We start from the raw sequence: 13,480 nt of genomic DNA on the forward strand, positions 1-13,480 counted from the left end.
TAATGAGGACAGACATTTTTGGGGACTGAGTTTCAGCAAACCATGGCCTCTGCCCTTCACCATCATGGACCGAGGAGGAAGAGAAGAGTCTATCATCAGTTCCACCTAGAGAGATTCCTACCTCTGACTGAGCAGCTAGAACTGACCACAGGAGCCCTGGACCAGCAGACTTGGAACACACTTGAGAGAGTGGGGAGTGTGGAAGGAACCTGGCACTCCCGAAGGAAGATCAAGCTGGGGAGACAAAAGTGAGGGGCCAGACAAACCAAAGCCCTAAGGAGCGAGGCAAGAGTGTTTGTTTAACTATAGAATGTTCCAGAACTCTAAAGAGGGGATCAATGGAGAGCCCTCCTGGGGGAACCTGGAGACTTCGCTGCAGGTCACGATTAGGGAAGAGGTGCCAGTCAGCCTGGGCTTAGCGTGTGGATGTCTTGATTTTGTTATTTTTGTTTCCGTAGGGATTCCATGTTTCACTGATATCCTTCCATTCTTTATTTAATGTTGTGGTCAAGTTTGGGGTTGCCACGTCGGCGATCCGATTCCGTATTCTGTCGCTTTTCAGTGGCATCAGGTTGGTTTGCAGTGCTGCCTCCCTAGCGCGAGTCTTTGTCGCCTCCAGGGGCGCTCCTACTTCGCCAGTGTCTCAAGCTGAGGGTGGACCAAAACCCAGACTGTTATCCCGCACAGCGGGACCCCAAGGCGCTGTTTAAATTACGGAAAGGGAGGTCAAATGAGTTCTTGGCCCAGCTTTTGCGGCGTGCTTAAAGCCTGTTTCCGTTCCAAGAGGGATCACGCGCTCCTGCGCAAAGACAGCCAGGAGCTGCCGCAGCTAGTGTAGTTCATCACCCTTTCCCAAGCGCTCTGGCTGCGTGGGAAGTATACCGCGAGCCCACAGACCACTGTCTTGTGCAGAAAAGGGTGGAGGGTCCTGGCTGGGTCCCCGAAAATGAAATCACACAGAGAGGCTGGGAGGTTTAAGCGGACAAAGTTCACGCCCTGTCTTAGCACCGATTGTTTGCAATAGGTCACTTCCCCGGCCAGAAAGTATTAGAGAATTAGACAAAAGGAGGAGACTTTCCTGGTCACTTTTCCTGGTGCAGATTTTTAATTTCACAAAAAACCGAGTGGGGTTCCGGGACTTGCGCCCCGCCCGCTTCGTGGGTTCTCGTCGCGCGCGCGCCGGCAGGGGGCGCCCGAGCGCAGCTAAAAGGCGCTGCGGGCAGCGGGTGGCCTCAGTGGCGGAGCGCGGCCGCGGTGCGTGACCGGGAGCGGTCGCCGAGGGGCTGCAGCGCCGCTGGCACAGGACACCGGACGCCCGGCCACGGGCACCCGACGCGTTGCTCTGCACTTCCCTCACTGCGGTCCGCGCCCTGCCCGCCACCCACGCTCGGTCCCCACGCATTCCGGGCTCCCGATGGCCCCCGAGGCCAGGGCGTCCCCGCGCCTGCTGCTCAGGGCGGCGCTGCTTCTCCTGGCGGCGCTGCTCCCTGTAGCTTCCTCAGCGGGACCCCCAGGTACGCGCACTCTGGATTCCGCGGTTGGTCCCGCTGTCCTCTTCTCTGCCCACTGGCTTGTCACTCTGGGGACTGCTGTCCCGCTCTGGCTCTGTGTTGCCCGCGTGCATGTCTTGTCACTAACCTGTGCATCCTTGTGAGTGGTGTCAGGACGCGCTGGGTGTGGGCACTGGACAGTCAGAGTATGGGAGATGGGCTTGTCATCACCAACCGCACAACAGAACTGGGAAATGGAACTTGTCTAAGTGCCCTCACTTTCCAGGCAAAGGAAAAGAGAGGTGACTTTGGCATCGCACGGGGTAGGGGGCACTTTCTTTGGTCAAACTCTTCTCGGGGTTGAGGGTGAACATCTTTTTGTCATCTTCTTCACCTGACTGGATGTAGGATAGGGTCACTGGGGAACTCCGAGGGAAGCTAAGAGGCAGGATTGACTGACTGTACTCCAGGACCTGCAACTGTTGAAGTCCTTGCAGCCTTGGGAACTTTGCAGCTGGAAGAAGACATTTGTCTTTCGAGGGGAGAGGGAAGCCGCGCAGTCAGTGAGTTCCAGAAAACTTAACCCTTTCCAAAGGTCAGGCTGCAGCCTGAATGGACCCTTGCTTTGCACAAGAGGCTTGGCTGGCTCCTGTTTTCTTGAGTGTTTCACCTAGATGGTCAGTCAGTAGTGGGCTCTCATCCCTATGTCCTTGCGTCTTGGTTTCTAGCATGCATGCGTTTCCACACTTGGGAACGGTGGCTTTTATTTATGTCCTCTATTTGTAGGAACTAAAAAGTGGACTCCCCCACCCCACCCTTTCTCGTATTGCTCATTTCCATCAGGGCTCAAAACAAGACAAACTTCTTTTCCAACAAGCGCTACTAGTTTTGTATGCTGGTTTCTGCATTGATCTCCCCATAAGGATAAAGGGAGAGACCTCGGTGACCTCTTTGGTCGTTGTCATGCATATTGCCTGGTAGTGTCTGATGCTCTGACGGTGAGTTTCCCTTTTGTAAAAGGGTCATACAGAAGCAGGGGCCTTTTCTCTTCTGTTTGTGATCTCGAGGCAAGCATTCACTTCATATTTTATACAACGCCTGATGGAATGAGTCTCTTCTAGTTTCCCGTCTCCCCACCTACAGTCCCACAGCCTCGCTCTTTCTAAGCTAAAGTGTTCGGGGCTCTGAGTTCTTGTTACAGAAAGCGATCTGAGAGTGGGGCACTGGTAAGTGAGCTTTGTGATGGTTCCAGCCTCCCTCCTTCCTTTCTGAGTCCACAGTCAACTTAGGATGGGTTCTGCTTGTGAGTGTGGGAAGGCAGGGCTGTTTGTGCTCCTCATGGGTTGGGCAGTGTTGCCAGTGGCCGCTCTTTCTCTCGCTCTTTCTCTCGCTCTCTGCTCTGCAAATCCCTGCACTTCGGAATGTTGGAACTGGAAGACGTGTTGGCACTTCCCTCTACTGCGTTGACGTGGGATCTGCAGTAAAATGATGACCAGACTAGAAATGGACAAAGGAGACAAGCACATCTCCAAGTGCCTATTTACCGTACTTAAGTTCAATTAGGGAAGGGAAGAAGTGGGCATAGCAGCTTGCAGATAGCTCCTGCGCCGGGGAAGAAATCACGAAGCAGCATGTAATTTATTCCATGGGCTCCTTGAGGAGCCTTCCTGTCTGTCTGTCTTGCCGTTCGCAGTTTGCAGCAGCTGCTTGGATTTGTGTCTGGTGGGGCAAAGCCTCGGGCAGACGTAATTCATGATTCCTGCGAGTGGCAGCTGTCCGCCCCGTCCCTCCTCTTTTGGGTCCAGCATTTCTGAAAGGCAAATTACCCAGAGCCACAGGCATTCTTCTTGTAGCACACATGGAAGACTCTCATCTTGGGACAGATTAAAAAGAACAAAGTAGCAGGTGATGCCCCCCCCCATCACTACCATAGGTTACTAGGCAAACATTAAAGTAACAGGGGTGCAGGGGTTGGGGATTTAGCTCAGTGGTAGAGCACTTGCCTAGCAAGCGCAAGGCCCTGGGTTTGGTCCCCAGCTCCAGAAAAAAAAAAGTAACGGGTGCACCCAAGTCCATAGGACCAAAGCCATCCATGCACTTACAGCAGACACCCAGGGATGGCTAGGGGCCATCTTTAGTTTCTTCTAAAAAAGCTAAAGATCTTTTTAACTAAGTCCACAAGGTCAAAGCTATCCTCAAAGTAATATGAGTTCACTCTTGGCCTCTTTCCTGCATCGATATTCACCTGAATGGTGTAAAAGCTTGCTGGGTATAATAGATGGTACCTGACAGGGTCCAAGGCTTGGACACTGAAAACACTAAGTGTTTAACCCCAGGGATAAACACCTGTGGGACTCCCAGTCAGCACTTGAGTAGCTTGCTTTCTAAGTGGAATGTAGTATTTACTTTTAAAAAAAAAGTCTACAGACAAACTCTAGCTGCTGACTTGAATAGTTCCCGTACAGTTTTTTTCCTTCAAAAAATGAGCAAAGTGAGCCTGGTGCCTCTGCTAAAGTAATTGCACGAATTTCTTGTCAGTGATGCAACTTGAGTTTCTTGAGCTTGAAGGCAGCTAAGCTGTCTCTCCCCTGGTAGGTTTGAAACGCTTCTCTGTAGTAGAAACCTTTCCAATGGCAACAGTGACAGGAATGAATGTGGTTTTAATAGCAATATGAATGAAAATGTGCCTTCGAAATGTCACACGATGAAACACAGTGAGTCCAAATAGCGATCACACAAAATAGTGTATACAGGGGCCCAACATGGTGGCAAGCATCTGCAAAACCAGAGCTCCTGTAGCAAGAAAGATGGGAGGTGGAGATGGGAGAGCCTTCAAGTTACTTACGGTTGTAAGTCAGGTGCTCAGGAATGCACAAGGCAGCGACAGAAACAAAAGAGACTCCATCCCGATAAGGTAGAGCACGAGATCAGTCTTCCCAAGACCATCTTCCGGCCTCCATGTGCAAGTGTGCACTTACATGTGCATATGCCAGGGCATGTGTGAATACACAGCACACTTACACACACAATGCACACACAGGCACACAAACGCACACGCAACGCACATATGCATGTATACACACAGGCACATATGCATGCACACACATAATCTACTGTCTATCTTGAACTGTTCACAGGGCCTTGTACATGCTAGACACACTGCTCCTGAGTTATACCCTCATTATAAATGAATTAATTGTTAAATTAGCATAATCCCTAGTATAGTAAGGAAAGATAGATGGCAGACTCCCCATTGAAGTATAACTTTTATGGGAACCTTGTAAGTTTAAAGGTAGAAAGGGATCCAGAGGCCACAGAGTTTTTTTACAGCTCCTGGGATACACGGGTGAATGGAAATTAGAAGTCCAGACACCTGAGGCAGAGTCTTAACGTCTTCATGACCTCTCTACTGGCTGTCTGTATTTGTGGGTAGATGTGGTCAGTGAGACCCTCTCATCGTTAGAAGCCCTGGAAACTTTCCTGTGGCCTGGGCAGCTCCAACTCTTTGGTGTTTCTTTCCACTCATGCCTTTGCAAGCAGGTGGACCCTTTGGCTTCAGTCTGTGCTCCGGAGCCTAGCAGGCAGATGACCCATATCACTCTTTTGTGAGCATAGAAAGCATTATTGTAAAATTAGGGGTGCAGTGGGATTGCAGGATGATAATTCTTGTCCCTAGGAAGCTGTCACTAGAAAGTCCCCATGTCACCAACATGTGACAATATCTACATGTAAGTGGTAATGACCCATCCCTTGTCTATGGGAGGGACATGGATGTGGACTGTGTTCTATCCCTATGTTTGCTGTGAGGAATGACCACACACCTGGCTCAAAGCAGCAGGAATTATTATAAGATAGTACTGGAGGTCAGGAGTCCAGATTGGGTCTCTTGGGGCTAAAATCCAGGGCTGTGTTCCCTTGGGAGACATGGGGCACGAGTGGGTTTCTTCACTTCCAGCTCCTGAGTGCTCACCTTTCTTGGCTCTGGAGACTTAGGAAGAGACCTTTGGGTACCACTACTACTCTGCCAACCTCAAGGGGTGTGAACAAGAAACCTGGGTACAAACGTTTCCGGAGATGCTCCCGGAGGCTGATTGGGGACAGGACCGCTGTTTAATTCCTTATGGAATTTCAGGGCTGTCTTAGGTCGTAATTAAACTTCTGTCATCAGGAGCTTTTGTTTCATTTACAAAACGCGGGGGCGGGTGTTTAAAGCTATAAAAATGAAATTGAGAAAGGAACAGGCCTGCTGTGTAGTTACTTGTGAAAGCACAGATTTCATCTGTTAAAGTGCTGAGCAAACTGGAAACCGGTGCCTTGGGGAGCTTTTGTTGCCCGCACATCTTCCCCAGCCTTAATAAATGCGCATTTGAGTATTTGGAACCATTGGTTAGTCGCATAAACTAGCATCATTCTCTTCAAGACTTGGACCTAGCGCTCGGCAGCACTTGCGTTCTGTGGCCGATAGAGGGCGCTCCTGGCCTTTCGGAGGCGGTCCCATCTTCCTTAGGCTCCATTCGACCCGGGATTTAGAAAGGAAGAAAATGAGCACAAACTTTCAGTTATCTGCTTTGTTCCCTTAGTGCACTGCTTAAAATTTGTTTTAGCTTGCTACTCGTTGGAGCTTCCTGCAGGCATTAAATTGGGAAGGACGTGGTCGACATGGCTGCATATTAACCATTGCCAATTACGTGTTAATACGTAAGGGATTTGAAACCTAAATCTAAAGTTGGACTGTGCAACCTTTTAGATGTTGGGGTACCCTTGGTACCTTTGTAGGCCCAGGCCAGAATTGAAACAGTTGGACCATGGGGGAGAATTTAAAAATCATGGGTATGTGTGTGTCATAGTCTTGGTAATTCCCCCCGCCCCCAGTCTCAAGTTTTACTTTTGTAACTAGGGGAGTATTGCAAATTATTTTAATTATCATAGTGAGAATTTATCGTAACTTACTGTTAAGTGTAGCAACAGTAAATGCTGATTCAAAACAGTTAGCATTGTAGTTTTCTGCGGTGGCATTGAAGTACTCCATAAAGCCCATGCTACAGATGTGACTCTCACCCTTACCGCATGAGGACGTTTTTAAAAAGTGTCCTTTTCCTAACAGACTCTTCCCAAAGTGTCCTTCCGCTTGGTTTCCATAGTCACCATGTGAACTTGGTGATACTCACATTTTCTTCCTGTGGAAACCAGGAGTAAAGCTGTCAAACTGTTCTCACGCTGGTATAATCTAGTAAATACTTGTCCTAGGATTTGGACTCAAATCTTAGAAATCCTACACTCCTCCCCTGCAGGCTACCTGGGGTTACACGTCTGGGAATTAACTGTGCTAACCAGATTTTCTTCCCCAGGCTACGTGCAAATGCCAGCACCAGCGTTTCTGACTTGCTCTGAGTGCTGGTTAGTTTTAACTGTTAACTTCACGCAGCACAGAATCACCTGGAAAGAGAGTCTTATTTGGGATTATTTAGATTGGATTCGGTGTGGGCAGGTCTGTTGGAGATCGCCCTTGCTAATTGAGGTAGGAAGACCCCGCCCACTGTGAGCGGAAGTAGGCAGTACAAGCCAGGAGAAAGCTCATAGCTGGCAGCAAGCCAGCAAGCGAGCAAGCGACAGAGAGGTAATGCACTCATTTCTTCCTACTCTTGCCTGTGGATGTGATGTCTCCTCTAAATTCCTATTGCCTCAACTTCCCTACATGACAGAATGTAAACTGAAACTGTAAACTGAAGAAATGAATCGAGAACAGCATTTTTTTTTGGGTCTCTCCTACTGTGGTTGGCTGACAAGGAACTGTGGTATGCAGGGAAGTAGGGCTTCCCTGAAATTGCAGTTGGTGTGACAAAGTGGACCAGGAGGTGTTCGGATAAGGGGCGCTTGTGCCAAGGTGTGTGCCGCTAAGAAGTTACACCTCGCAACAGGTCTAGGGCAAGAGGTTTTTGGGGGAGGGGGGAAATCGAAAGGTCTTCTCTGAATGGGGACATGAGAAATAGACAGATGTATAGACAGGCAGACAAACAAACAAAATGAAACGGGAGAGAGATAACCCGATCTGGTGTGGCCAGAGCCTTTGTGCACTGCACCTGGTGCATCTGGCTATCTGGGGGATGACCTAAGACTCTCCTGCTAGGTCCTGGGAGGGCAGGCCAATGGAAATGCCTGATTTCTAACAAGGGGTGTGGTTATAACAAGGTCCTTCCTATAATAGGTCTTGTTTAACTTTCCTCATGACCACTCACAGACCTGTGCTTGTGTGTCTAATCCCATCCTTAACCCCTTCGTGGTTTACCTCCAGGGGCTCATAGCCAGCACACATACGCACCACATGCCCCTTACCTGTAAAAACTTTGAAAGTGTGTTCTGTGATTTCAGTCTCTGTCCCTTGCCAGTTGTGTAAGAGTCCCTAAGCTCTCTCCTGGTCAGTTCGAGGAATGCCAGGGTGGAAAACTAATTGAACCGGGTTGGACAACTAGTTAAACTAGTCTAGCATTACAATACACGACAGACCAAACCTCAACAGTATCCCCTGTCTAGTTCACAAATGAATGAGACTCAGACTATGGTGATTTTATTTGGCTTTGACAACTACTAGGGGTCACCCCTAATCTACTTTTCTAACTGCTGGCCTGGCTACCTCCCCAGCAATGTGCCCCAGATACTTGCTGTTTCTCCTGGCCATGTGCTCTCATGGTCCATTTCCCCTCATGGCGGCTTCCTTCCTTCTCTCTCTCTCTCTCTCTCTCTCTCTCTCTCTCTCTCTCTCTCTCTCTCTCTCTCTCGGCAACCCCCAACCAGGTAACTCAAAACCCACCCACCTCTAATCTCCTCAGGAATTGGCTATACCATTTTTTATTTATCCAAAGTTTTAAATTAAGGAACAGGGTTTGCACAACAGAAGCTGGCAAATGTGAGGACTAGACCTTTAGGTCTAGTCTAGCATCACAAAACACAACAGACCGAAAACATACCACAGGTGGAAGTCTCTCTGGTCGCTTCTGTATCCCTTGTGCCTGCCTTACACTCTGAGACTTCCTTCCTCAAAAAACATTGGTTGGTCGGTCCCCAGCTCCGAAAAAAAGAACCAAAAAAAAAAAAAAAAACATTGGTTGGATGAGCGAATGGTGTGGTTGATGCAAGTTATCTGTTTAACCGATGCTCATTCCTTCCTTCTTTAAGATTTTACACACACACACACGCACACACACACACACACACACATACACACACACACACACGCGCACACACCTTTTTGTTTGATATATTGTTTCTATTCCCCACTTTTCATAGATTATTTGTCTATTCCCATTAGTAATCACTAGGTGATTTTAAAATTTTTAAAAACTATTCATTTGAAATTTGGACTGCCACTGGGTCTTTTTGGCTTCTGGTTACATCTGTTTCACTTGCTTTTTTTTTTTTTTTAAAAAAACCTACCTCCCCACAGCACTTGTTTGGCCTCTCTTTGTGTGTGTATGTGTGTGTGTGCGTGCATCCCAGGATGGCCTTAAACTCACTATCTGGTTTTGAGTTTCTGATCCTTCTGCATCCACATGCTGGGATTACAGGCATGTGCCACCATTTTTGGGTTATGTGGTGTTGGGCCCTGAACTCAGGGCTTCATGTGCATTAGACCAGCACTCACCAACTGAACCCCATCCCAAGACCCTGCCTGTTGCATTTTCTAAGGGAATTTTTCAGGGAGTTTTCAGGGCTATTTGAGTGGTGATTGAGGACACAGGATTATCCAAGTGTTTAACATAGTTAGACGATGACCTTCACATTTTGGGGAAAGAAATTAATTTTTAGAGAAATTGTGTGTGTGTGTGTGTGTGTGTGTGTGTGTGTGTGTGTGTGTGTGTGTGTGTGTTTTGCCTGGCAGTTTATAGTGGGCTAAGTGTGAGTTGGACCAGTGGACAACGGCAGTTCTTTAAGGAATCATTTTTTGTTTGCAAGCTGAATTTGAAGAATGTGCAAAAGATCCCATAAAAAACCTGGGAAGAGCTGATTTCCCATGAGTCTGTGGTATTGTCATTAGCAGGCGTGGCACGGTGTTCCCTCCACAGCTCTCAAAATTTGCTCTTTCCAGTGGTATGCCATCTGTCTTATGTTTGTTACAAGGAGAACACCCACCGTATCCCTCAGGTTTATCTTTCTAATCCATTCCGGAAAGCTGGCAGTGTACATGGGTGGAAGGGATCTTGTTTTCCCTGAAACAGTAGCTTTTATTTGTGTGAATTTCTAAACAAAAAGTCCAAGGGCTTTAAAACGTTAGGTCCTAACGATCACACTTGGCCAGAGCTGGGGTTAGGTTCACTTTCATTTCTGGGTTTGTTGTTCTGGGGCACAGATGTACTTACTCAAGTCAATGGTGTGCCTACAGAAGAACTGACGCTGTCAAAAGGGTATTTCCAGGATGGACCCCTAAAATCATCAGGAACAAGCTAAAGTGATCACGGTTCTCGCTTATCATGACTTGACATCATAAACCCACAAACAACAGCCTGGCTAACCCCAAATCCTTTGTGAGATCAGTGGATACACAGATGAGGGAATTGTTTATCTCTTCCTTGTAAACCTGGGAGCAGAGAAAGCTAGAGGACATCGGAGTCCCAGATTGTCCCATGTTTCCACTCTGCCATTGCTGCCCATGTTATCTGATCTCCTGTTGCTAGATGGTTGCTGCCTTTCTAGAGATTATATCCATGACATCACAGAAGGTGAGAAAAGAGGAAGCTAAAAGGGGACAGGAGCACATTGTGGCCCTTTAAGCTGCTTTCACATAAATGACAGCACCTTTTCTCACCTGCATTATGGGCCAGGCTAACTTGTAAGTGTATCCTAGCTGCAAGGGAAGCTGAGAGTCTAGGCTTTTCCTGTGCTTGGGCCAGAGAAGTGGGCAATGGGCTTGGAGTGGCCCATAGGTAGTGTTTATTATGGAAGTTTCAGATTCCATCAAGCTGCTAAACTGTTACAAATTTCTTGTGAAACTTGAATAGAACTGATAAAAACCCAACAGAAAGCATCTTGGGAGATAAGACTGGTTTATTTTCTGAGTATCCTTGGGCATGGAATCATTCTCTAGTGACTTAGGTGTTTGATTTTAATCTTGTCACTTGCTGCTCTTTTTTTCTTAAATTAAACAAATCCTTAATGATGTCTTTATTTTTATCGTTATTTTTATTTAAAATTTTGAAATCCTGGGCTTGCCTTGAACCATGTAGTTCAGGATGACCTGAGCTATTTTAAACAAAAGATTTATTTTAGTTGTTTGTATCTGCATGTGTGTGTGTGTGTGTGTGTGTGTGTGTGTGTGTGTGCTTGTGTGTACATACACACTTGAGAGGCCAGAAGGCACTGGCTGTCTTGAAACTGGAGTTACAGATGTTTATCTGGTTTGCTAGATAGATGCTGGGATCTGAACTTGGGTCCTTGTGACTGAGTAGTAACTGCTCATAACTATTTAGCCACCTCTCTAGCCCAGATGCTTCTTTTTATTGCTCCATTTTATGCTTTTCCACATTGTAGCTCTTTCTCCAGCCACAGGGGAGGGAGAGATGAGGCAGGGTGATAAGGAGAGGGAATCCTGGGAAGAGAGCTGGAGTGACCGAGCTGCATTTTTGCTTCTCAGCTTCCCTTGAATAGAAATCAAGGATAGTCTGCACCAGTTCTGTCTGAAGGAAGCTGCTGACCCCAGGCACCTTTATTACGCAGATGGTCTTGTATGTAGACTGGGGCTCTTGCTCTGGGCCACTCCCAACAGTATATGTGGCGGCCTTATGTGACCAGCTTGAGTGTAGCACCCAGATAGACGCAAGTGACGCAGTGTTGACTGCAGTTCCTATAGTCAAGTGTGAGCCTACTGAGGTAGCCCACTCTGTGAATAGAGATGAGTGCAGACTGGTGATGCTCAAACAGGAGAAGGGAAGCAGAGCAGACTGTGTACAAACTATGTAAAGGTTAGCAAGTGAGAGTTGCATGGCATGGTCACCAGTTGGCTTCCCGGGGCTGCTGAATTAAAAATGTGATTCACAATTGTATTCAGAGTCAGCTCCAGGCTGCATGAGCACTTTGGCATGCATGTAGGGGGATGGGGCCTTCCGTTCTGAATAAGTGGTACTTTGTTACCAAAAGGCTGGCTGGGGACAACCATGGGGAATTCATGTTTAGCTGGAGTGGCAGGAGATGTGAGCCCGAGGGTCCAACTGGCTGCTGGGTACATCAGTGAGGGCTGATGGGAGCCAGGCATGCTCTAGCCTCTTGCCAGGAGCAGCTCTGGTCATTTTAGGTCTCTCCAGCTCACACTCGGCTGTGTGCTGCTTCCTCTGCACAAATGCAGCAGAGCACATTGAGTGCCAGAGGCAGAATCCAGTGAGTTAGCACTGTATGGGGAATGGTTGGCTTCTGAGGACCCTGAACTGGATGATGTCTGCACATCTGGGCTGTTGACTTAGCTGTCCTTGTCCTGGTGGGGGGGACATAGGACACATCTGCTTGCCTTGATATTTCTCTGTGCAAAAATATGATGTGGTTTCCTGTGGTGGGGGGTTAGGCGCTTTCTGTGCAAAGGTCTCTCAATTCTCTGTGGTATTTTAGTTCATGTATGTGTACATGTATTGTATATGTATGTATGTATCTATTATCTGTCTGTCTGTCTGTCTGTCTATGTATCTCGAGTTTTTAAGACAGGGTCTCACTATGTAGCGTGGCTGTCCTGAAACTCACTATATGGACCAGGCTGGCCTCGAATACACAGAGATCCACTTGCCTCTGCCTCCTGAGTGTTGGGACTAAAAACCATGCCACCACGCCCTGCTCCCTCTGGTGTTTTATAAGGGCAGACTCCACAGACCAACAAGGAACCAATAACTCTATGGAAACTGCTTTCATGGAGCCACAAGGGTCAAGAAATTCCAGAAAAGGAACCACACTGTTGTTTTACGGTGCAGATGTCTGCCTCTCAGGAAAGATTTAGCCAACCATTTGTGAATTTTACTGATACCTTTCTATGTAGACCAGGCTGGCTTCAAACATACAGAGATCCACCTGCCTCTGCTTCCCACCTTTAGTCACCCTGGCTCTCCAGGAAGATCCAGTCAACCATCTGTGGGTCTCGCAGGTACCAGTTTTGTGTTACACAACCTTCAGTCAACCTTCATCTTCAGTTATCCCCCTTTGGGGAGACAAGAAAGGTCATACTTATTTGGCAAATATAATTCCATGGAAAGACTGATTTAAACTTTAGCCAGTTAACTCAGAGCTTTGCCCATGCGTCTGGATGTTTCTGCGTATTCTGATGCGATCTAGTACTTGTGGGAGATAGCTGAGCACGTCCACATCCCTCTCAAATAAATCTCAAACTGTTCTTGTTGTTGTAAAAAATATAAAAAATAAAAATGTATTGTGGTCTCTCTAGGTCCACACCGAGGTGCCCCAAGATATCTGCTAGGTATCTTGGCGGAAACACATCCCAACTACGTGGAGGCCCAGTGTCTCCTGCCGCCGCAAACTTTCCTACACTCAAATCGTCACATAAAAGAACACACAACACAATAACCTTTGACCCAATTGGTTAGATATAATTGCCCACCTAAACATACAAAGCCCGGTACCATCCATCCCTTAGGAAATTAATAGCAACCTGTAAATACACAGAGCGAGATCTTTACGTCAGCCTCCACCGTCCTGCCATGGCTTCCCTCTCTCTCCCTCCTCTCCTTTCCATTCCAGTCTCCTCCTCTTCCTTCAAACTTCTTTCCACCCAAACACAGGCCTCCAAAGACAGGCCTCCTTCTATCCTGTGCCTGCCCCTCACCTGTATTTTACAGATTCAATGGGGAGGTTCTGGTGAAGTCACCTGATTCCTGAGTAGTGAGTAGGCAGCTGTCCTTGGGGCAGTGGGATTAGCATCAAAATACAGATAACTCCAGGGCAAACATTCTCTCCCCTTGAGTCCCACTGGCAAGCTGCACTGCCACTTACGTGTGTCCTCCTCT

At 47.7% G+C, this 13,480-nt stretch overlaps 1 protein-coding gene across 8 annotated transcripts in view; it reads left to right on the forward strand.

Moving 5' to 3' along the window:
* The first annotated feature begins 1,215 nt into the window (after window positions 1-1,215).
* Fndc1 (fibronectin type III domain containing 1) overlaps window positions 1,216-13,480 on the forward strand; it is an 82,667-nt gene continuing 70,402 nt past the window's right edge. For 7 of the 8 annotated variants that reach the window (NM_001038615.2, XM_087552734.1, XM_087552724.1 and 4 more), the window contains 1 exon segment: window positions 1,235-1,514. In NM_001038615.2, coding sequence (NP_001033704.2) covers window positions 1,415-1,514 — 100 coding nt within the window. In that variant the 5' untranslated portion in view covers window positions 1,235-1,414. 8 annotated transcript variants of the gene reach the window in all.

Source organism: Rattus norvegicus, chromosome 1 (genome assembly GCF_021556685.1).
Source record: "Rattus norvegicus strain SHRSP/BbbUtx chromosome 1, alternate assembly SHRSP_T2T, whole genome shotgun sequence".
Classification (NCBI taxonomy): domain Eukaryota; kingdom Metazoa; phylum Chordata; class Mammalia; order Rodentia; family Muridae; genus Rattus; species Rattus norvegicus.